Source organism: Lathamus discolor, chromosome 20 (genome assembly GCF_037157495.1).
Source record: "Lathamus discolor isolate bLatDis1 chromosome 20, bLatDis1.hap1, whole genome shotgun sequence".
Taxonomy (NCBI): Eukaryota; Metazoa; Chordata; class Aves; order Psittaciformes; family Psittacidae; genus Lathamus; species Lathamus discolor.
In genome coordinates, this window is record NC_088903.1 from 3,038,587 (window position 1) to 3,062,891 (window position 24,305).

The window sequence follows — 24,305 nt, forward strand, 5'->3', positions numbered from 1 at the left end:
ACGGGGAAGCCTTTGTGAGGGCTCTAACCGGCAGGGGTGGCCCCTTCTCGGCTTTATCTGAGCTCCCGGCCCCGGTGCTGCGGGACCTGGGCGCAGACGACCCTCGGGGGGGACCCCGCGCAGCGCCGATCCCGTCCTCACGCTGGGAACGGCGGCGTGTGACGTGTGCAGCAGTCCATTCATAATTCCAGGCGCCTCGCTGCTTATTGGTCCGTGCATAGCGGGGCGTGGCCTGGGCGGGGTCGTCACGCCAACTGGGCGAGACCATGGCCGGGAAGAGGAGGAGGGAAGGGCGTTTTCTTTCCCCTTTCCCTCTCCCAATGTCCAACCTTTTCCGTTGCTCTCTGTCCCAGCCCAAGCCGCGCAGCGGTTCTCCCCGTTTCTGCCGCAGCTCGAGGCGGAGCGCGCCAGCGGCCAGCGCAGCGCTCCCGTCCCTGAGCATCCCGGACTCCCCCTCCTCGGGGAGGACATGGTGCCTCCCGCTCCCCACCTCCTCAGCCCGCCGCCATCTTGGCGCCTCCTCAGCGCGGGGCCGGAGCGGGCTCGGCCGGCCTCAGCGGTGGAGCGAACCACCGCGGGGGCGGGGGGGGGGGGGGGGAGACAGGGGGAGGCGGGGACGGAACCACTGCGGGGACGCCCGGGGGGGGGGCAAGCTAACGGGTCGGCTCGGACCAACGGGCAGGGGCTGACAGGAGCGGGCGGTACCACCGGGGTAGGGGCGGGGGGCGTGTGCCGGCCCGGGCGGAACCATGCGGAGGCGCTGGTAGGGGGGAGCCCGGGGGAGGGGGCTCGGTCCGGTTCCCGGTGCCGCTGCCATGGCCTCGAACTGCGCGGGGGGCTCGGCGGCGGGGGGCGGCGGCGGCGGCGGCGGCGGGGCGGCGGCGCTGGGAGCCGTGCTCAGCGCCAGTAAAACCAAGACCAAGAAGAAGCACTTCGTGTGCCAGAAGGTGAAGCTGTTCCGGGCCTCGGAGCCGCTGCTCAGCGTCCTCATGTGGGGGGCCAACCACACGGTGAGCGCGGGGCCCCTCATCCCGGGACCCCCAGACCCAAGGGACGGAGCCTTCATCCCCCTCATCCCTCGCCCCCTCCCTCAGGCAGGGCCTTTTCCCCCCCCCAACCCCCCCCCCCCCCCCTTTATCGCAGCCTTCCCACCCCCCGGCCGCCGATCCCTCATCCTGATCCCTCCCTGGATCCCTGCTCCCGGCTCAGGACCGCTCCCCCCTTCCCCGGCCTGCTGGGTGCCCGCCCCACGGAGCCCTGTGAGGGCTCCGCTGCTTCCCTGTGTCCCTGTGGTGCCTTTCTTGTGCTCCTTCCTCAGTGTGCAGGCGGTTTGGGAATCCCTATGGATAAAGGTGGGGGGGTACCCCCCCCCCCCCCCCCCCCCCGGGATCAGGGTGTGTTCCCTCTCCCTATGGATCGGGGTGTCCCTGTGTTCCTCACGGCGCTGCTGCCAGACACGTCTCTGTGCCGGAGCACGCAGCCCCCGCACTCCCACCCGTCTGCCTGCGGCCTCTTCCCAACACCTTTTCCATCCCCTCTTCCCCACCGCTCCTGTGTCTTTATCCCGGGATTGGGGAAGGGGTGTGTGTGTGGGGGGGGAAGCGATGCCCTTTTGGTTAATGCCCCTTTGTGCGCGGTGCTGGTGCCCTGCTCTGCGCTGGGGGCCCTGAGTGCATCCCTTTGACACCCGCTGTCCCCCGTCCCGTCCCTACGGCCCTGTCACAGTGCGGGGTCGAGGTCCCACGTGCGCAGTGACAGTCCGGTTCCTCGCAGTGATGTCTCTCATCTCCATCCCAAAAGGCAAAAGGGTCTTTTGGGCTCCATTCTGCCCAGCATCGTGTCCCTTTGACTTCAGGCTTTCACTGCTGGACTCTTGGTTTCTCTGGGTGATGCTTGGTCCAGGTCTAACTCAGGAGGGAGCTGGGAGAGGGGGGGGGTCCCTTGGGAATGCCTGCGATGGCTCAGTGCTTTCATCCGTCTCCTTTGGAGGTTCCCAAAGCCAGCTTTCATGTTTTGTCTCTGGAAACTTCTCCCTCGTCTCTGATGCCAGGCACAGATCTCGTGCTGGGAAGGAGGATTGATTTACCCCTGCTCTCTCCGGGATGCGGGTAATGGATGCTGTGCATTCAGGTGGTCAAAGAACCCAGAAACCTCATCCCTTCCTAAGTTAATATGCTCCTAGGGCTCAAAGACACCTATTCCTTTAGCGGATTGGTGGCTGTTTCCTAGAGAGTGAAAGGGATTTAGGCTTTAATTTTTGCAGATACCAGTAGCACACACACACAATGATGAGAATTGCATTTCCAGCCTGCCTGATGCTGGAGTGAAGCTTCCAAATGTAGTTCAACGCAGCTGCCTTTCTGAGTCAAAGGATGTTCCAGCGCTTGCTTGCTCAGAGCCTTCGCAGGAAGCAGGGTAATGAGTTTAATGAGGCTTTGATCAGTGGAGCCCTGAAGCAATGGAAATTGGTGGGATTCTTTGGAGTTTCATCTGTGGCCCCTTAGGGACAGTTGTTGCTTGGTGGCAATTACCCTTTCTGGGGTGATGTTCTTGTAGCAGGAGGGATCTGGCAACTTTTTTAGGCACTGGATCAGGGCAATGGGATTTCTGGAGCACTTGGCTATGCGATGCTTAGGGAAAGGGGAGGAAGCTGCAGTGGTGGTGAGCACAGAGTTAGCAGTGAGGCTGTCTCCAGTGTGTGTTCTGAAGAAGCTGCTGCCAGAAAGGAGGACCCGAGGGGCTGGGAAGGGGGTGAGAACGTTTCAGCTGTGACCTCCTGGAAATCCAGGATTCCCCAACAAATTCCTGTTGGTTTTCCTCCATCTCTCTGCTGCCGGTCTCGGTCTGGGTTTGGGTAAGTCCTGTGAGTGCCCGAGAGCTGTTGAGGTGGCTTTGGCTGCACTTGAGCTGCTGCTCATCCCAGTGTGCGGCTGGGAGATGATGTGGGTGCTTTATGGGGAGTGGAATTGCTGCTGTGCTACCAGCAGATGGGTCTGGGCAGGACCTGTTCTCAGGGATACCATTGAACTTCATTCGAAACCTCTTTTCTTGGGGGCTTCTTTAGTGTTTGCCTCCTGGGCCACAGCTTTACAAGGAGAGGTGAATCTCTTGGCTGTGCCTGTGGAGCCCTCCCTTGGGGTCTTATATAGCAGGAGGAGATGCATGGCTATTGGCACAACCACGAGGCTGTGCCAGGGAGATCGTGTTCATTTGGGATGAGCCTTTTCATGGACAAAGCAAACAGAACACCCATTTTCTCCAATCCACCATTTCTGTTGACTGAAGACGTTCCCTTGGGTCCATTAACCGAGTCTGGCAACAGCTCGGCCCTGCCTTGTGTTTAAACAAGCCTGTGAGCAGCTGGTGTGCATGCAGACAGTGCTGGCTCTGGAGAGGATCAGGAGCAGGGATGCTGGCACACCAAGAGCAGGAACTGGTTTCTGGAGCACCAATTTGGAGCCTTTCTGGGTCTTGGCTGTCCTGGTGGTCCCCAGCCGGTGTTTGAACTGCCTGGATTGGGATTGGGGTGGGACTGGGGCTGGTTTAAGCAATGCCAAATGTGGGTGGGATTAGTCCAAGAGCTCAGTTTGGGGCTAGAAAACGAGAGAGAGGAGAACTTGTGCAGATAGGAGGGAAAAGTGGAGTCCCAGAGGCTCACTCTTGATGTCCGAGTTTGCTGTCAGGCGCTGTGGAATCCAGCAGCCGTGGCGACGGTTCCTGGGGAAGCTCTGCTGTTGTCATGGCATTGCAAGAGGAGACGCAGCTCCTGGGGATGGCTTCCGCCTGTATTCTCCATCCATGCCCTGGCTGGATGTGCGCGGGGGGAACGTTGGGATGGTTCTGGAAGGGAGAAGCCATCTCGCAAGAAGAGCGAGATGAACACAGCAGCGTTGTGTGATGCTCTGGAAACCATAGAAACGGTTGTAAGGTGCTGATTCTACCAGGCACTGGGATCCCAGGGACTTGTTGGAGAGGTGACTCTTGGATCTGTTTGGTGACAGCCCCCGGAGCTCTGTGGGTGTTGGTAGGGAAAGGTGGGTATAAACAGACCCCACGTTTGTGGAAATGGGTAGATCTCTTCCTGTTGCTCTATGGATCTTGCCCGGGGCAGGCTCCTGCTCTCCCTGGATCACTGGCTGAGGCACCAGCACATCTGGGACCCTTCGGAGTGGTGCTGGTGCAGAACGCAGCTATCGAGTATTCCAGTGGAAGAACTGGGATTTGCAGCACGCTTCTCCCTTCTCTGCAGCACTGGGTTTGGTGTTGCCAGAGCAGCATCTGCCATATAGCAAGTGTTTAAGTCCCATCAGTTGGTGCTGGCACAGGGTAAAGAGTGTGGATTTGTGCTTTCCAGCACTTGCTGTCTGCTGTGGCTCTGATTGACCTCTGGAGAGTGCAGCATATGGTGATGGATGATCAAGGCCCTTGCTCTGAACCTTCTTATCCAGGGACCTCCTGTTAAAATAGAGATTCCAGGAGCCTTTTTCCTTCTTGGGCCATGGAGAGAAAAGGTTTTCCTGGGTAGTTCAATAAGGAAAATGGGGCTCAGTTTCCTGCTCTGCCCCTGACTCGTGTGGCTGAGGGTGATTGAAGCAAGGGAAGCACTAGCTGTCTGCCTGTGCATGGATGGGGAGGATGGATGCTCTCCAGTGGTCCTGAGGCCCTGCTGAGGTGCTGGGGCACAGCCTGCCCCACATCAGCAGGGCAGCACTGACCAATTCAGCCTGTGCTGCAGCTCCATCAGGATGCAGGAATCCTTTGCAGCAGGCTTCAAAGTACTTTGTTGGGGCAGAGGTGGGTTTGCTGTCACTGGGCGATGCTTCTTTTCCCTCTTAAAGCCTAAAGTGTCCCCAGAGCACTGAGAGAAATCAAGATTCATGCTTCCATAGCACTGCATGGGGGGGGTTGTTAACTTGGATACTGCTTAATCATGCTTTAATTCATGGAAAACTACTTTTTCCTCAAGCTCCTGCACAGAGAGCCCAGCAGAGGCAAAGTTTTGCTGCAGATGTGAGTTTGTCTCCATGCTAAAGTCATTTTTCTATGTGTCTTTTACCTACTTCCCCGGAGTATTCTGAAGTTTAACTAATCCTCACAAAGCACTTGGAATGTCTGCTTGTAAGACTTTGAGAGGAGCAAAGTATTTTTCCTTCCCTGAGCAAATTCCTGGTGTAAAGAATCCTGGAGAGGAGACTCACACACTCCATCATCTGGCTCTTGTTAGTAAACAGCTCGCATTTTCCCATCAATTTACTAATGGTAATTGCTACTCTGAGGCTACAGTCAGGTTTTGAAACCAAATCCTGCCTGGCCCATTTGTCCCTGAATGACACACGCTATTGATGTGTCTCGGAGTGAAAAAGGACTTGGCTTTGGTGGGGAAGACAAATTATCAGCTATAGATAAACCCAGCATCCTGCTGACTGCTCTTGCTCTGCAGTTCCAGCGACCAGGGAGTAAAAGCTGATCAGACAGAGGGGAGGGGGCATTTTCCAGCCCACTGTTGTCCCAGGCCCTGGTCTGGCCTCTGGCTGCCTTTCCCTCTCCAGTGGCTGTTGGACACAGCAGGCAATGGGCTGCCTCACCTCTCTCCTGGCCGGGCTGACCTCGGGATGCAGCGGACTCCTTGCCTTGCTTGGGAAGTGGCTCCTTTGTTCTCCCAATAGGGGGAAACCAGCAGAGAAATGTGAAGCATCTCTTTCTTCCCTCCCCTGCTGGTGCCTTGGGAAGATGTCAGTTGGTTTGGCTAAAATGTGTCTTGGTTTTAAAGCCTCTGAGCTCCACTGAGAGCCTCGGAGCCTGGCGTGTCTGAGCCTTTTGTGAGGAGCATGTGCCATTCACACTGTCCCTCCTGAGGAAGGGCAGCAGTGGCAACATGCTCTTCTTCGTGGTGCTTTCAGCCTGGATTGGTCCCTGTCAGGTTGTGTGTGTGTTTCCTACCCAGGGGAATAGAAAACTGCTGTAAGAGGACTGTGCAAAACCAGGGGCTTATTTTCCAGAGGATTCAAAGGTAGATGATGAGGTCTGAAAAGCTGGATATGTTACAGGAAACCTGCAGAGGCTGGAGACAGGGCTCAGGGCTGAAGAGCTCCTGCTCTACATCAGCTGGTCTTAATTCTGGTCCCCTGGGGACCTCTAAAGCATTTGATGGGGAGGTGTGGAAACCCCCCCGCCCCAGGCTGTGGTGCAGCAGGACCTGCTCCTTGCAGCCACTGTGCTTCCTACAGCAACCCATGTGGTGAGGGACGGAGGTGTGTGATGTGGTGCTGTCTGTGTCTGCTGCACCTCTGCTGTCTGTCTGGCTCTGCTGCCTGTCCGTGTCTGCTGCATCTCTGCTGTCGGCTGCTGCCTCTTCCGAAGACCCAGGTCCAAGACCTCCCTGGGCAGTTTGTACCCAGAGCTCTCCCCAGGTCCTGGCAGGGGCAGACCTCCTGCAGCTTGGCGACGGTGTCATCTCTTTGTGGGCACCAGGTGGGTCAGACCTGTGGGGCAGGGCTCCCCAGGAGGCAGGGGCTTGCTGGGCACCTCATCACTATGCACCTTGCTGTGACCTTGCCTTCTGTAGCAGAAATACTCCGAGACACAGACTCTGCTATATATAATCCCTGCTCCACGCCTCTCCCTGGGGAGAAGGCGAGAGAGCAAACATGTGCCAGGCGTTAGTCACGTTGCGCTCGGAGGCTGCTCACATTCCAGCATGATGTGATGATGAGCCACAGGAGAGGATCCCTGTCCTGTCTGCTGCTGCTCTCCTAGGGTTTCACTTGGCACCGTGCTGCAGGGCCTGGCCTGATAAGCCTTAGGAAGGGGATCTGGGTGCTGAGCCTTGTACTGTGAGGAGGGAGGGGTTGGGATATCCCTTTTCCATGGCAGTGTGGGGGCTTCTCATTCCAATCCCTTTGACATCCTGAGGAAAGCATCAAGCAGGGGAGATACTGTGGGAGCGCACAGTGCGTGTCCTTTGGCTGGGACAAAACCACCCCCAACCATTCATGTTTGCTTTCAGACTGGTGTCAGGAGCAAAGGTGCAGTGACCAGGAGCTGCCTTGTGTGGTGGAGAACAGACCGTCAGTGACCAGTCAGTGATGCTGATCCTGGCACAGACCCCTTCTTCCTCCTCCCTGTCTCCTCCAGGAATCCCAAAGCGTCCAGAAAGCTCTGCTGAATGCAGCTGAAAGGGGGGAGAGGCTTCCTCAGGGGGGGATTTTTGCACTGTTGTCAGGCTGTTTTCTCTTGGGAAGAGTGGGGGCATCTTCTAAATGAGCCGAGGAATCCTGGCGCACCATTTCTGCCAGTCAGGAGGGTTGCAACAGGTACAACATTTGCTTTGAGGTTTGTGCTTTGGCAGAAATGAGGACATCCAGAGACGTCTTGACATCTCACTTTGCTAACGTTTGTGTCTCAGTTCCTGGCAGGGAGGAGACAATCTCCAAATGGCTGTTCCCTCTCAGCTCCCTTCCTCCGCTCGGGAACAAGCTGCTAATAGCTGGGAAGAGGCTGAGAACAGGCAGTGTGGAAGGAGCTTCCCCTCCTGTTAGACAGCAAGAAATAGTGGCTGGAGGCAGCACCTCTTTCTTGCTACAGAATGAGCTGGTTCCCTGAGGGGAAAATCAGTGCATGGGGCTGCCTGATGCAGCTCCCGGCAGGAGCTGGGAGCTGGGCATCAGCATCTAGGACATCCCTTTTGCCTTCCCTTTCTCCTACCTGCGGCTCAAGGAGCAGCCCTGGGCAGGATTGAGCCTTTAGCTTAAATCAGGGGGTATTTTCCTCCCTGCTCCATTGTGATTACAAATGATGGGAAGCCTGTGGCATTATTCATTCATTTGTGCAGCATTCTCCGTACATCCCAAAGCACTTTATGGGAGTGCTTAATGCTCCTTGGTGCTGCTGTAAAGTAAATCCAAGGCAGAGCTTTAATGAGCACCATCTCTGCTCTTCACGGAGCCGTTCCCGGTTTACTTCCCGCTTATCTGTTGTGTGGGATGGCAGGCTCTGAAAATAGTCATCTTTTCTCATTGCAGCGTGTGTGTGTCGTTCTCTCCAGTCTGACATTTGTTAAATCTGCTCTGGTTTTATCATTGGGAATGATGGAGAGAGGATGGGACAAATCCATACCCTGTCAAAGGCTTGCTCATAGCATCAGACAGCTCATTGCACATCTCCGGAGCTGGGGCCTCCTTTGGCCTCCTTAGGTTCAGATTAGACATTAAAGAGGCTCTTTGCTGTGAGGGTGCTGAGGCGCTGGCACAGGGTGCCCAGAGAAGCTGTGGCTGCCCCATCCCTGGCAGTGCTCAAGGCCAGGTTGGACACAGGGGCTTGGAGCAAGCTGCTCCAGTGGAAGGGGTCCCTGCCTGTGATAGGGGTTGGAACCGGATGGGCTTTAAGGTCCCTTCAACCCAAACTGTGATTCTGTGTTGCTGCAGACCAGCTCCCTTGCACCTCCTTTTGTTTCCCTCCACAGGTGCTGTGGCAGCAGCTCTTTGGACAGTATTGTGCATGCAGGGAGCAGGGAATTCCGGAGCTGGAGTCCATGTCCTTAGGCTGATATCTTGGACCCTGTTCCCAGGCAGCAGGGAAGTGCTGGTGGTTTCCAAGCCTATTGGAAGTCACTTGACCTGCCCAAGGTGCTGGTGTTGGGAACAGACTCCAGGCCTGACGCCTGTCCAAACCCCGCTGTTGCCAGTGTTGGCTGCTCCTCTCCAGCATTACCTGCTTGGCACGAGAATTATGGGACTGGAGCTGGGATGGAATGACTTCCTCAATCCAGTGGGTTAATATCAGTTCAGAGAGGTGGGACCTGTGTGATTCCTGTGAAGTCCATGTGAATGGATGACACTGGGGCTGTCCTCAGACAGTGCTGCCTCTTGACCTGCTCTTGAATCTGGCACAGCCTTGTCAGTGCCTGGGCTTGGCTGGAGCAGGGTGGCAACATCCAGCCCAGAGGTAGATTCTGTTCTTTTGCATTAGGTTTTTACTAGTGCTGTTTCACTGCCGGGTGCTGTAGCATGAGCCTGGCTGTACAATAGTAGCTGCAGGTTCATTCTTTTGCTTCCCTCTATTCCTGTGCTTGCCATACACATGACTAAGGAGCAAAAACAATCTAGTGGAGTGACTCATCCCTTTCGAGAAGGTGGGATAAGAGCAACAAGAGACAGCAAAAGCATAGAAATAGCAGCCACCGGGGACCTGTGCTGTGTTGCCACCCCCAGTCTGCTCTGGCCACGTTGAAGGCTTTGGTCATCCATGATTTGTGGCGGTGAGAACTGGTTAAGAGATTGGCTGATGCAACATTCCCTAAATAAAAGCAGAGGGGATTTAGTTAAAACAGGAGATCTGCTATTTCTGTCGGTTTGTCTCAGTTCTAAGCTGTGTCTTGGATGATCAGTGGAAGGTGAAGAGATGGAAGAGCCGAGGCTGGCTCAAGAGTACTCAGCACATGACTGAATGAGATGCTTCTACCACTTGTAACCACAGTGTTCTCCAGGTTGCTTCAGCACAGCAAGTTGCTCTAAAAGTCTAATGGGTTTTATTGCTTCCAAACCAGCTTCTGGGATGTTTGGCATCCCTAAAGTCCATTGACAGTAACTGCAGAGCAGTGGAACTTGGGGTTTGAGTCTCTGTTTCCTTTCTCTTTTAGATCAACGAGCTCAGCAATGTTCCTGTCCCCGTCATGTTAATGCCAGATGACTTTAAAGCCTACAGTAAGATTAAGGTGGACAATCATCTATTCAACAAGTAAGTAGGTGCTTCCCAACTTGTGTGTCTCTGGACTTAAAAGTTCTTTGCTGTGGCACAGTGAAGGCCTTTTGGTCTGTTCCCTGTTGCAATGGCAAGAGGATGTGGCATGGCTGCACACGTGCCCCTGCCCAGACCCCTCAAGAGGACATGGTGAGGGTCAGTCTGTCACTGAGATGCTGTCTCATGGTTTGGTTTATAGCCTTTGAGGGATAAGAAGTCTGTTAAGGCCGGGCTTAGAAGTGGCACCACTACAAAGCAAGTTACATGTGGATAACTGGACTGGGCGGTTCAGAGTTCAGAAGGTGTAACTTGTGCGGCAGACTCCAGCCCTAGGGACTTGGCATCTTGATTATGCACAAAACCGATGGAGGACAGTGACTCTGGCAGTGTCCTATCTGGGTATTCCCCAAATCCCATGGACCACGGAGCAGAGGGCAGGAGTTTTCTCTCTGTAGCCTCCCAAGTTCCCTGTCTGTTTGTGACTGTTCACAGGAGAGAGCTGTGGGGCTGTGTTTTACCTCTGGCCCAGGGGTTTTGTATGGAGTTACCCCCTATTCCTTTTCCTAAAGATGAAGGTTTGGAATCCCTGGGGAAGCCATGGTTGTGACTAGTGCTGGGCGCCGTGTTCTCCACCCTGGCTCTGTGTGTGTGTGGTGCTCCCTGATTAATGCTTCAGTTTCACTCAATTTTACAGGGATCAGCGTTTAGGAGTGGGAGTGTGATTCAAAAGTTTGTCTTCCCTGGCACTTACAATTTGCAGTATCTCTCCTACAGAGAGTTTAGTTTCCCACATATTAATGCAAAGGATTCTCATTGAGAATGAGCTGACAGCATCTCCCACTGTGTCCAAGCAGGACCATCCTCTCTGCTTCTCCCCACTGGGCAGAAGAAGAGCTCTGCTAGGGAGGAGATGCAGCATCCCTCAGCCATGGGGAATGCTGTGTGGTGTCCACTCCGCTCTGGGGAGGCCTGGCAGCAGAGCTGGCTCTGGAATGCTGGGGTCTGGAACGCGCCTGGCTGGAGCTGATCCCTGTCCTCTCCTTTGGGTTCTGGGTCAGACGGTTTGTCGCATGTTGACCTTTCTTTTGATGCACCAGTGATGTGATCTGATCTGAAATCAGAGCTCCCCCCTTCCTTTCCTGCAGCTTTTCCTCTTGAACAGTAGCAGTGTGTTGCAGGGGGCAGCTGTGTTACTGAAGGGAACAAAGCAACAAAGGAAGGGGAAAGAGAGAAATGGTTCTGTCAAATCTGTGCTTGTGACAGGGGAGATTGTTCTGTTCAGACAGACATCCTCATGCAAAAGCCTTTTAGGCCTGCAAATGTTTCTGCGAGGAGATGACTCTTGTAGGCATCCAAAGAAACAAGCTACCCTCATGAGGGTAAATATGTGCAGAATAGGGCCCTCGTAGGTAGGAGGGGGCTTTGATATCCCGGGGGGTTAGCAGTGAGGTGGCAGAAGAATTGAGTGATCATTGCACAAGAATCTCTTTTCTGCTTTGCCCTAGGGAAAACCTGCCAAGTCGCTTTAAATTTAAGGAATATTGTCCACTGGTGTTCCGAAACCTCCGGGAGAGATTTGGGATTGATGATCAAGACTACCAGGTACAGTCTCTTCTCTCCCTGCCACCCAAACACCTTTGCCTGGGATACAAGAACCAAACTGGCAGAGAAACTGTGATACAACATTCTTGTGGGGCCAGTTTTTAGGGGTTTATTATTACAGTTGGAATGGGTTTCCCGTAACCCTAAGGGCTCACAGCAGTGGAGTAGATCTTGCTGTGCCAAGCACTGGGCAATTGCAGGATGAAAAGATGGTCCCTGCTGCAGAGAGCATGCAGCCTAGGCAGAAAAGAAGAGGCAGCAGATGGCTGCAGACAGGCAGGAGCTGGAGGATAGCAATGATCTAGTGCAGAACATCTGCAAGGAAAATGAGTCTGTCGTGGCTTCACAGGTTTGGGTGCTGCTTTAACTAAGTGTGGGCCAAGGATTGGTGCTGTTGAATTGGGTTTATCAAGGTGGCTGCTGCTTTGACCCCCAAGGCCAAAGGCTCAGACTTGCCTTGAAGGGGAGATTTTTCTTGTATTAATACCACTGAGCTTAAATCCAGTGAAAGAGATGGCACAACTCTTGCTGCTTGCAGCAGGGCTTCCTTCCGCACACAGCAGGAGCTGCGTAGTAGCAGGCTGCTTGGAGACCTCTTAACTGGGGGAAAAGCCAGTGCAGAAGAAGAGGGTGGCTTTGATAGCTGCATGGCCTTTAGCAGGCTGGGGTTAGGTAATTAAACCCGGTGTCTTTGGCATGGCTGCAGTTGATAAGGGCTGGCAGAGTCCCAGCACTCGCTGCTTGAGGGCTTCAACTAAAATCCTCCCTGGAATCCACCAGCCCAGAGAGGCACCACAGCACTGGAGCAGTGGGTGAGTGGCACAAGCTGCTTGCTCTCTCCCTTCTTTGCTTCACTGCTGCCTGTGTTGTGAGGAGAGGAGATAGGAGCAGGGCTGTTCCTGCTGACCCCACCACAGTGCTTCCTTCTGGGAGTGTGTGTGTGTGTCCACCCCCATGTTCACATACATCTCCATATACCCTCCCCAAGCATGTCAGAATTCTCCCAGATTCTATCTAGATTATGCCTGATCTCACGGTTAATATCATGAAGGTTTCAAGGTTAATATCATGAAGAGATCTGTTTTCTTAGCCCATGGCTTGCTGCATTGGGAAGATGCTTCACCTACTCGATGCAGTCTCATGTATGGGGCAAAGAGCAGCTGTGTAGCACCTGCATCCCATCCTCTGCCTCCTGATCCAGACCAAGAGGGGCGCACACCAGTCTCTATGAGGAGGAGTGACCTCTGAGGGTACCAGGCTCGATGCTGGGGCTTTTAGCTGCTTAGTTTCACTGTCTCAGCTGCCTCTCTCCTGCCTGCCAGGGCTCTTCCCACTCTGCTGCCTGTTCTCAGGCGTGCTGGGCACTCGGAGCCTGTTTGCTCAGAGACATGTTTTTCAAGCGGAACTGACAGTCAGCTTTGCTTTCCTTCTGCAAGGGGCCAGCCATCCCCAGGAGGAATGGTAAACATTGCCTGCTGCAGCTCTGGGCTGCATGAGTGCCCGTGTGCTGACAGAGACAGAGCTGCGCCCAGGTTCTTTGTGCCTGTCCTTACCTGCAAGCTGTGCACACAGATCTCTCCTGCTTGTGATGGAAGAGCTCTTCTATTTTCAGGACACGGCTGCTCAGCCCATGCTTTTCTTGAGCACATGCCTCTGAGATTATTGGTTTCATTTATTCCCTCCTCCCCTCAGGCTTGTTCTCAGGGCACCGATGGTGCCAGAGAGAAGCAGCACCAGCACCTTCTGGGCTGTTGACAGTGGCTGTGTGTGGCTCTTGAGGGGGCTGCTTTGCCAGCAGCACCCTGCCCCTGGGGTGGTTGTTGGTTCTCACTGCCTGGTTTCTCATTGCCACTTTAGCTGTTGGTCTGAAGGATTACTTCTCCCATCTTTGGCTCTTTAGAAGCCAGCAGCTAGAACAGAAAGCAGAAAACATTTAGTGAGCTAAGTGCAGGTGGGTAAAATGTGATGGCTTCAGTGGGAATGGAGCCAGAATGCTAAATATAACACCTCAAGTGGGGAAGAGGTGGGAGTGACAGGAAGGGAACGAAGTAAACCGAAGGGCTGTAAATTTGGTCATGTCCATATGTGGTCATGATTTCTGCTTCCCAGCTCTTCTACAAGAAAAGCTCTGTGGTTTTGAGGTGAGGGGTGATTAAATTGTGGAGCACGGACTCATTTGCAAATGTCAGTAAGAAGCAAAGGGGCTTTTTTTTTTTGTTTGCCTTTCTTTTCCTGATGGTTTCTAAAGCCATTGGCAGGAGCCGAGTTTTTCCCCTGCTTCATTAAAGTTTTAAAAGCTTTAAATGCTTCATTCTGAAAGGAAACCTCTGAGCTCACTTGCAGCGTGACATGGTAAATCCCTCTTTCACAGCAGGCTCTGCTCGCCTGTGTCTGTCTGCAGAAGAGCAGGCTCCCTCTGCTGCCTGCTCCTCAGACAGCTGAGAGGAGGAGAGAACAGTAACCAGCAGCTAAAATACACAGCATGAAATGCATTGTCCAGCCCTGAGATCCTGAAAGACACTGAAGACCACTACCAAGTATCACTGTTTCAGAGCACAACTCAACTCTCCCCGTCTGCCTGCACCAGTGGCAAGGAAATAGCAGTGAGAGCCACCACTGTTGGCTGACAGAATGGCTTCTAAACCAGCACTGGTGACTGGGCTCATGGAGCTGGAAGGCAGGTGCTGAGGAGTGATACAGGAAACAAGCAGGAGACCGGGGATCTGTTTGACTTGGTCTGGAAGGTGTGAAGAGCAGCGGCTCCAGCAGTGGGATGAGGCTCCTTACCTGGGGGGAGGCTTCAGAACACGTTGGGGCTCAGGGAATGTTGTGGATACTCTGCAGTCTGCCTGGGATTTTCCAGTCATGCTGCAAGTAGGAAAAGAAGCTGCAATGGTTCGTTGCTAAGGGTGGAGACAGGGATATAAAGACAGATGCTGCTGGTTGTCGGAAGAACAACCAAGCTATTTATACTCCCAATCTTTTTCATCCCATTGTAGGAAGAGCAGAAGCTGAGGGTGGCTTTTGCTTTCAGGGGGACCTGTAAAGAATTCCCAAACAATGAGGTTTTCACCAGTTTAGGCTGCTTGAGGGAAAAGAAGGCCATTTCCTTCATTGTGTTCTGGTTTTCTTTAAGACTTTAGAAAGATCCTGGCTGTTCTTAAGCTTCCAGGAGGAAAAGGAGTCTTGGCCTGTGCATAAAAAGCTCCTAGTAAAAAACCTCATCAAAAATACATGCCAGGTGGTGGAGTGAACCAGGTAAATCAATAGCTGCATTAACCTGAGCACTCAAGGATGCTTCCAATGGCCATGAGCGAAATGTTCTCTGAAGCTTGGCCACCGTCATGCTTCCAGTGGACCACAAGGTCCCTGGGATGTCTGTTGTTCCAGAGCCAGGTTGTGGAGCTGGCCCGGATCACCCAGGTCTCATCTGCTTTTGTTTCTTCTCCAGGGAGGTGGCAGCTTCGGCTTCTCCTCCCCACTTTGCTCTGTTCTGGTTCCCTCAGAACTCGGTGACACGCAGCGCGCCGGTGAACAGTGACAGCCAGGGCCGGTGCGGGGCCCGCTTCCTCACCACCTACGACAGGAGGTTCGTCATCAAGGCGGTGTCGAGCGAGGATGTAGCAGAGATGCACAACATCTTAAAGAAGTACCATCAGGTACGGTGAGTCTGGAAGCCTGGTGGGGAGGTGGCAAACACCTTGGGGAGCATCTGGTGATGGGGAGTTGGAGCTTGGATCTGCAGTGTGCAACCTGGCAGAGCTTGCAACGAGCTTTTGCAGGAGAAAATGGTGTCCCTTAGCATTGGAGAGCCAGTTACGGCACAGCTGCCTGTTTCTTCTCAGTGCTGAGCCCCTTCCCAGCTCACTCTGTTCCTTGTATCAATGAATGATGGATCACTGGTACCCGAGATCTGTAAACGTGCTCCTAATTCCATCCTTTGAATTAGACTTTCTAGAGGAGCCAGGGAGGAGACAGTTGCATGCAGCAGGGAAGGAAGGGCAAACTGGGGCAGCTGGAAATGTTCTACCCTTGTCCACATTATCTGCCAGTGGACCTTCTCTTCGCTTTCTCTTCACTCCCACAACCACAAGAAGGGAAGTTTAGCCAGTGCCAACAACACACTCGCTCTGCTGTGGGTCATGCACACCTAGCCTGCCGCAGCAGACAAGCACTCACAGTGGGATGCTCTGTCTCAGCTCAGGGCTGGAAGGTTCTTACAATGCCCTAACTTGCTCTTCTTGTGACCGTTGGAGCCATTTGCAAGCCTCTTTCCTTTCCCATTGGTATCAGATGGCTGGAACTGGAGGCTTCACTGTCAGCGTCTTGCTGAGCTGTCAGAGATGGGTTTGTGTGACAGTGCTGTCTTCCTCTGCCCTTCCCTTCCCCACCCTCCTCCAGTTCATAGTGGAGTGTCATGGGAACACCCTCCTGCCTCAGTTCCTTGGCATGTACCGGCTCACCGTGGATGGAGTGGAAACCTACATGGTGGTGACCAGAAACGTGTTTAGTCACAGGCTGACTGTGCACAGGAAATACGACCTGAAGGTGAGGGTTTGGAGGGCAAGTCATGGAGCTGAGCTCCTTTTCCAGAGGGGTGGGAGTTGGCCTTTGTGACACCCATTTGACCAGGTCCTGGGCTTTGGGTTTTGTTCACTGGAATCAGGTTTTGCGGGCTGTGGATGGAGCTTCTCCTGGAGCTCAAATGTTGTTCCATTCCCACAATACAAGTGGCCTTTGCTACAGCAGGGAGACCCATAAGTGTACCCTGGGCATGAAAAAGGGGCTGAGAACTGATGTTAACGCTACTGCTGTTATTTTTCTGCATGGAAGAATTAAATGGTGTTGAGGAATTCTTTGGGAATATGACACATAGTGCAGCAATGCTCTTTTCTTTATTCTTTTATCAGGGCTCAACAGTATCCAGGGAAGCAAGCGACAAAGAGAAGGTATGGACCATCCCTGGCCAGCCTTTCCTTCCTCCAGGTGGCTGGAAGCAGATGGATCCAACTGACTTCCCTTTTCCAAAGGGGTATTGAGCACGGGGTATTAAATGGGCCCTGAGTGATAACCTGTTTCTGTCCCACCTTTCAGGCTGTGCCCAGTAACTGCTCAGGAAGAGATGGTGCAGATCTGATGCTGCCCTGCCCTACTCTGTTGTATTGACATTATCAGGAGTGGGGGGAACTTACTGGGGGACAATCCCCCATGTACCAAAGCCCGCATTAGTGCAATGGTGTCTTTAGGGAAGGGTTTCTTCATAGCACTCCCTGAGTACCAAACTGAGTCAGGTCAGCAGTTAGCTTTCGCAGCAGATGCTTTATAAACCAGAGCAGCTCTCTCAGATTCTTGCCGTATCTCAGTGTGTTTTTCAGTTTGGTTTCTGGTGCCATTAGGGGAACTTGTGACTAAGAATCTGCCTCTGCAAAACTTTGGCTATGATGCTCCTGGGAAAAGTCCTGTTGAAATCACAGTAGTAACTCACAGTACTACATGTTTTGCACATGGGATTTTCAGGTTTGGGACCACAGAGTGAGTCTACTCCAGCCTGGCCTAAAAATAGATCTCTGGTGTGAGACAAGGAGCTCCCATTTACACTGAATGCTCTGATGTCAAAGCCCAGCTCCATCGTGCACAAGCGACCCAGCTTGCTGGCTGTTTACCCCCCAGCCTTTGCTGCTGCTGCACTTTGTCTCAGACCATTCATACTAGATCTGTATAAAGCCACCAGACGCTTATATGTCATTCTAAGAACAAAATCATTGAATTCCCCGTTGTACAAAGGGGTTTCATGTTCTTCCGTAGCCCTGTGAAGTGCTCAGGGCTTGCTGCAAGCGTGTTCCTCACCAGAGCAGTGGGTTTAATCCTTTCCTCAAGTCTTCTGGAAGAGAAGTATGTTTTTCCCAAGCCTTCCCCCAGCCAGAAGCCAACAGAACGGATTTCTTTTCTATTCTGGGAGCTGGTTGGGCCACCTCTGGCTGGAGCCCAGCTTTGGAGCTTTCAGCCGGCAGCAGTCTTTGAAGTTGGGTCGTTCTCTGTGTCTCCCTTCAGTTTCCCCTTGGGTCCAGCTCAGCACATGGATTCACTGACAAATAGTGTGCTCTGCCTAATGCCTTTTTCATACTTAGTGGACAGGATGAGCCACTTCACCTTATAAACAGCCAAAACACCCTGGTGCAAGGCCACACTTGATCAGAGTCCCTGTGCACTCCATGTACCAGCCCTCCCCCAGGAAGCAGGGCTTTGGAGAGTCTGATACAGGCTTCTTGTTGCAGGCCAAGGATCTACCGACATTCAAGGACAACGACTTCTTGAATGAGGGCCAGAAGCTGCACGTTGGAGAAGAGAGTAAAAAGAACTTCCTGGAGAAGCTGAAGAGGGATGTGGAGGTAGAGTTTACTAGGGGGGGGAAGGTGGCTTGTAACTGTCTCCCATAACTGGGTCCTCTCTGTGGCCTCAGTAGTAGCTGCAAAGGATGCCATTCCTGGATCAGTCAAGCAAATACAATCAAGGATATGCTGATGCCAGGGAATCTGATTAAATTCTCTGGAGTCTAATAAGGGTTTAGCTCTTGCTACAGCCCATCCTTAGGGGGATACTGGCAGGGTAGGACTGATAATCTCTGATCCCAATGGATGCTGCTGTTCTCACTCATCTCTTTCTCCCAGTTTTTAGCTCAGCTGAAGATTATGGACTACAGCTTGCTGGTTGGGATCCACGATGTTGACCGAGCAGAGCAGGAAGAGATGGAAGTGGAGGATCGGGCAGAGGATGAGGAGTGTGAGAACGATGGGCTGGGAGGCAACCCCATCTCCTCCTATGGCACCCCCCCCGACAGCCCTGGCAACCTCCTCAACTACCCACGTTTCTTTGGGCCTGGGGAGTTCGATCCCTCTGTCGACGTATACGCCATGAAAAGCCACGAAAGTGAGTATTCTGGGATGCTGGGAAGCTCTGGAGGGCAGAGGGGGTGTCCTGTGGTCTGGGTGGGCTGAATGGAAGGGGAGGACCGTGCACACAGAGAGAGGGATTCTGCCAAGTGTCTCTCCTTTGCTGTGCAGTGCCTGGTTGCGGATGGTGAGAGTTGGAATGGGTAGAAATGATGCTTGGAGAGTAGTGGCATGGTCAGAGAGCATGTGGGCCTCTAGTGTGCTGTTTCCAGTCCTTCTTCTCTACCCCTTCACAGCCTCCAGCTCCTTGCTTTCTCTGCTGTATGCAGCAAACCAGCCATGTATTTCTAGAGGAGGGGGGGCTTTGCTCACAGCTCAGGGTGTGCTAGCGACTCTCTTGCCTTGCTAGGTGCCCCCAAGAAGGAAGTGTACTTCATGGCCATTATAGACATTCTTACACCATATGATGCAAAGAAGAAAGCTGCACATGCTGCCAAAACAGTGAAACATGGGGTAAGCAGCCACCCACTGCAGGGACGATGGGCTTTGGGGCTTCTGCTTTGCCTGCGTGCGCATGGGTGATGCCTCCTGACTCTGATTTTTCTATCAGTGTGGAAGTTCTTCAGTGATTCCATGGCCAAGAACAGCTCTTCCCTCATTTAGCATCTTCTCGGACTGTCTTGCAAAGGTTTTCCCAGTTTGGGAGGTGCTTAATTTCCCTGGTGTGGCACCAAATTGCCCCACAGAGCAGAGCAGACTGGCTTACAGGGAGGCGTGATACCCTATCCCCCTCCTGGGGCCAGTCCTGCTCCCCAGTAGCAATCCCAAGCTTCCCAAAAGGGCTTGAAAAGAGCCTGGTTTAGGAGGACGTGGAGTTTTTCATGCTCCTTCCAAATCCCTTGTAAAGCATATGAGAACAAATCCAGTGCTTTGACTCTGTGTTCTGCAGAAGATCCAACTGGACCTAAAATCAGTTCCTTGGGGATGTCTCTCGAGCTCTTGATGGGTTTTTTTTCCCCACTAGAACTTGCAGTTTCTTATGGGTCTGTCCCAGGCTGTGCTGACATGATCCCTCCCTTCTGTCCTCCCTCCTCTCCCCTTGGCACTGCTGCCCTTGGAGGAGGGTGTTGTGACTCCTGTCTCCTCTCTGCCTTGCAGGCTGGGGCAGAGATCTCCACCGTGAATCCAGAGCAGTACTCTAAGCGCTTCAACGAATTTATCTCCAATATCCTGACATAGTCGTCTTCAGCCTTCAGCGAGACATGAAGAGGAAGAGGGGGCTACTTCCAAACAGAGAACGCAGCCTGTGACACTAAAACAGACACTGTAGCAGCATGTGGGGTGTGCGTGTGTGTGCGCGTGTGAGTGTGCAAGAGCGAGTGTGTGGCACTGTGTGACTTAAGAGAAAACTAATTCTAGGTGCACCCTCCAACAGTCCACTTGACCCAGGTGGAAAAGTGGGGTTTTATGTTACAGAAGTGCCCAGACACAGATTTGAGGGCTTTTTAAAACAAGCAAAGTGCATTGTTTCAGCACTGCTCTTTCTAATGACATTTTCTCCTCTCCGATCAAGAGAAGCCCATAGGGATATGATACGTGGCACTGTCTAGAAGGGATCGCTCTAGATCACGTTCAGTGGGAGTGAAGCAGTGCCTGGTTCCACAAACTACTATTTTGGGGGTTTTTTATTATTGGACTGTCTTTACCAGAAAGGCATACAAACCCTTTTATTTCCCTCTTGGTAGGAATTGGAAGGAAACTAGCTCTCCATTTCAAGGACAGAAAATACTACTCTGATAAGGAGGAGTCGCTGAACTTTAGGTAAATTCAGACTGGGACACTTTATGCTTTTGGGTTAATTTAAGTAAGACAAACTTTTGTAACTGCACTTGGTTTCCAAGAAAGATGAGGGAAATGAACATCTACCAAAGATGATCACTTAAAGAGGTGTTAACTCCTAGAACGTAAAGAAACAGGTATGAGAAGTAGTAGAGGCATTGAATGACCTCAGATAATAATGTGCTCGGACCCATTGTGCTTTAAATTGGCCAGCTATGATGATTTCATAAAAGGAAAAAGAAAAAAAGCATTTTGTACCTGTAGATATGGGATATATTTGAGTATCCGGAGTGTTTCCCTGTCGCACCTCTGTCAGGAATTACCCCGTCTCTTAGGTGACAGCTTAACATCGCACTTCCGCCAGTGTTAATCTAGCTAATGTTCAGTCTTCCTTACTAGCCCGATCTGCAACAGGTACTTGAATTTGTTTCCTGACAGAGGTTCTTTGCTTAGGTGGTTCATTTTTCACATGGCAATGTGACTTGCACACGAAGGAATTGGACTTCGCTACCGGTGGGGAGTGCTGGGAGCTGGGACTGTGGAGCGAGTCTCCCAGCTCCAAAGGACTCAGGACTTGAGCTATGGTTGGTTTTACTCTTCTCTGCTCCATACCCCCCTCTAGAGCAACAGTCAAGGAGTGGAAATGTTCGAACACTTGCACCAGATTACTCCCCCCCACCTCCCCTTTAAGGAATCGGAACTGATTGGAGTGACTGAATAACGTCCTGTTTTGTCTCCAGAATGCTTGTACTATTTCTCACAGCCAAGCTTGTCAGACTTGCTTTGGGTTTCGTTAGCTCTGCGGCACACCACTTACAGATCTCTTGGTTCCTTTTTTAATTGTCTTTCTCTTTTTGAAGCAGGATTTAGTGTTTTGAACAAACCTCTTGCAGTTGAAACATGTTGCTTCTCTGCCTTGAAACTGTTTTCACATATGCCTTTGTTTCGGGAATAAGCTGTTTCGAATGTCTGTCCTGTGCTGTAACACGTGCTACAGTTTGCTGTGTGGAATTTGGTCCTTTTGAGAGATAACTGGTGCTCATCACATCCTGGTAATTTCCCTAGACTAACCTAGCTCTGGTCTGGATTCTGAATGTGGGCTTGGGGTTCTCGTAGATGTTCGCACCCACGTTTGTGATGTGAATCCCACAGGTCTCAACTTTGAAGGGGACAAAAAGGGGCTGAAGTCTCAGCCCACGAGAGTGCACTGTAAATAGTCTTTAAGAAAACAAGAATTAACATTAGGGGTCATAACGGGATATGAATCTTTTCCTTCATTCATGGGTCATTCCCTTTGACACGGGACAAATCTCTTCTCCACTGGAGTCCGGTCCTTGTTCCGTGTGATGTGGGGTTAACACACCATTGTCTGGGAGGCCTGAGAGTCTCATGTCTTAAGGTGTGTAGCTGGAAAAGCCACAAAACAAATGCAGCTATGAGAATACTCTGAAAAAGGGAGGACTTGGAGGGTATCAGCAGCTTGGTTTTGTGGGCATTATATTGGTTGCTTTTCTCTTAAAACAATAAGCACTTAAGTTTACTATCGGAAATTAAATACCAATCACTTTTTATTCTTGACAGTTATAAAACTCTGCATTGAATCTGCAACTTTGGCCTGGTAAGTTTGTATTCTCCTTTGGGGAAACTAGGTGGGACCTCTGAAAGGCTTGAAATCATGCATTTATAAAGGAAAAACAGAAGAGAGAAATGGGGGGAGGAAGAGAGAAGGGAACGAGTGAACTGCAGACATCCTACAAAGCAAACAACCCAAAGAAAGTCAGCAGGTGAAGCTTGCATAGCTCGGAGCAAGAGTCTCATTCATCACCAGGGCTGACATGAAAATGGCAGTTAGTTCCTGCAGCAATCTTTCTGGAAGGCTGATGCTAAAGGGTTTAAGAGCAGTTAATTGTATTTTCTTATTCCACTCCAACCAACCTTTGAGGATCAAATTGGCTGTCGCTGGCTCAAGTGACACCAAAAGCCCCATGAACTCCATTCACTTCAGCACTTCCCCAATTCTGCCACTTCTGTCAAGTTGCCATATTTGTGTATTAAAGTAAAGACATGCGATTTCCTCACTTCCTGATGTATTACCCAGGTATGGAACTTTGTTTAACAGAAGCATTTTGTATATTGTTTACATTTTGAGAGGTAGCATTGCGTTGAAAAAATGCTCAGTTTTGGTTCTAGACAGTATTTTTCTTACCAGAATAAGAAGTGAAGCTGCAAATATTTGATTTCTTTTTAAAAGGGACTTTTTTTTTTCTTGGTTTTTTTTTTTTTTGGTTGTTTTGGGTTGGTTGTTTTTTTTTGGGTTTTTTTTTTTTTTTTTAATCTTGTTTTAGGTCACTTTTTTAACTCGAAGTATTTAAAAGCAAAAACCCAGCCCTTTCAATTCTTGGTTTTACCAACTGCTTGTGCTAGTTTGTTGTCTGTTTCTGGTGTGAATTTAGTTCTAGGTTGCTGAATGTAGATATTTCTGTCTGTAGCATGTACCCTGCGGAACACTTTACACTGAAGTGCATTTGACTGCAAACCACCCCTGGCTGAAAGAGTCGCAGTAGGTAGCACATCCCTCCGAGCCTGCTCAGAGGGAAGGATGCTGCCAGGAATTACGGTGCAATTCTTTGGGCAGCTGGAGGTTCAGAAAGGGTTAGTGTGTGTCGCCATGCCTGAAGGCAGGGGGAGCTTGTGTGGGAAGCTGCCAGGTCCACAGTCCTGCCTGTGCTGAGGGTCTCGTTCTGAACAGGGATCTGTCAAATTTGAAGACCTAAAAGGTGTTTTTAACCTAGAACTTGACATCTTCCCTGTCTGAGATAGCAGGAGAGGGAAGGCTGAGTGCAGAGTCACAGGTTGTGACTGTGGGTGCTGTTCTGCTCCAATAGTGCAATAAAACCCACTCGAGGACGTGTTGGGTCACCCTGTGATAGAGCACCATGTTCTGGAGGTCCCAGGCAGCACCCACCCTGTGGGGCAGCTTCAGTACCAGGAAGAGGGCCTGGGTTTGCTGTATGGAAAGGGAATGTCAGTAGGAGTTCTCACAGCAAGGGTTCCTTCCTCTGGTCTGGTACATGCCTCTGATTGACCTGCTTTTAATTCTAAGAGCCATGCAGTTCATCACAGGGAGAACTTCAGAACTCCAGATTCCTGCGGGAATGAGGCTGTACTCTTCAGCTCCAAGAATCCTAATTTTAAATCCGATTATCGTAACCAGGAAGAACACATTGGAGTCTTATTATCCTGTTCTCCCCTTGGGAGCACCACCACAGTCACCTTCAGTAGCCTCTTAGCCCAGGAAAGGCATGGAGCGGGGTTGTGTTGTAGTTACGGGCTGTGCTTGGTGTAGGGGTTGTGTGCTGCCCTACAGAGTCTTTACAGCCACCTCCCTCCCAGCTGCAAAGTGTTGAACCTTGAGGTGGTCCAGACCTTTCTGAAGTCAGTGTGTGTGTGTCCTCAACTTGGTTTGTGATACTGAGGAACCGATCTGAGACAGATCAGGGTTCCAATAGCTCCAAAACGAAACACCTCTCTTCTCCCCATGTGTCCTAATGCCTGTTGGCTTCCCTACTCCTGCAGAGCCATTCTCCAGTATCCAGATTAGCCACTACTGATTTTCCTTGCTCTTTGGTGTGAGTATCACGTGTAACAGTGCTGGCAAAGCTCAGAACCAGCCGCTGGGCATCCATCGGGTTTAGTGGTTTGGGTTTTTTCCCTACTCGGGACACTGTACTGGTCTTTGTTCAGCTGCACCCCAGTGTGTTACACGCAGGTTGTAAGGGTGGGCAGGGCTGATCAGTGCCACTGAAAACAATGTGAATAAATGGAAGTTAAATCTAAAAGTCAAGAAAACAACAACAACAAAAGCATTCTAGGGTTTTTTCACTGCTGTTTTTTAACTAGGAAGTTGAAGTCCTCTGTGCTTGTCTGTTTGCTAGGAGCAGTTTGAGACACTGTTACTGTTTTGAAATGCATGCATGTTACAAGATGAGTCTCCAACCAGAGAAAAATAAAAGTAAAACTTTGTGTATGTCTGCTCCTTCCTGCCCTCCTCTTTCAAGTGTCCTCACCGTGCCTCCACGAGGTATGTGGTTGGTTTTAGTCCTCCATGAACTGGAAAAGTCATTTGATATGTGTCTGTACAATGAGGGGTCTAAGTAAGAACTGGTTTAACCAAGTCCTGGATAGGAGAACAAATGAGTTTGGTAGGGAAAGCCAATGGTGCTGTGCTGTCTCAAG

At 51.6% G+C, this 24,305-nt stretch overlaps 1 protein-coding gene across 4 annotated transcripts; it reads left to right on the forward strand.

Annotated features, from left to right (window-relative positions):
• Positions 1-800: 800 nt before the first annotated feature.
• On the forward strand, positions 801-24,096 carry PIP4K2B (phosphatidylinositol-5-phosphate 4-kinase type 2 beta). Of its 4 annotated transcripts, none has more exons than XR_010616783.1 (11): positions 801-1,010; positions 9,638-9,735; positions 11,244-11,340; positions 14,847-14,999; positions 15,742-15,888; positions 16,251-16,289; positions 17,616-17,729; positions 18,009-18,267; positions 18,640-18,743; positions 19,389-20,051; positions 20,523-24,096. XR_010616783.1 is itself a non-coding variant. In XM_065699373.1 (10 exons), the coding sequence occupies exons 1-10, from the start codon at positions 816-818 to the stop codon at positions 19,467-19,469; spliced, it is 1,287 nt and encodes a 428-aa protein (XP_065555445.1). In that variant the 5' UTR covers positions 801-815; the 3' UTR covers positions 19,470-24,096. The 4 variants fall into 4 exon arrangements, 2 of the variants coding, with proteins under 2 accessions (XP_065555445.1, XP_065555446.1); XR_010616784.1 differs by having other exon boundaries at positions 21,651-24,096; XM_065699373.1 differs by having other exon boundaries at positions 19,389-24,096.
• Positions 24,097-24,305: the final 209 nt, after the last annotated feature.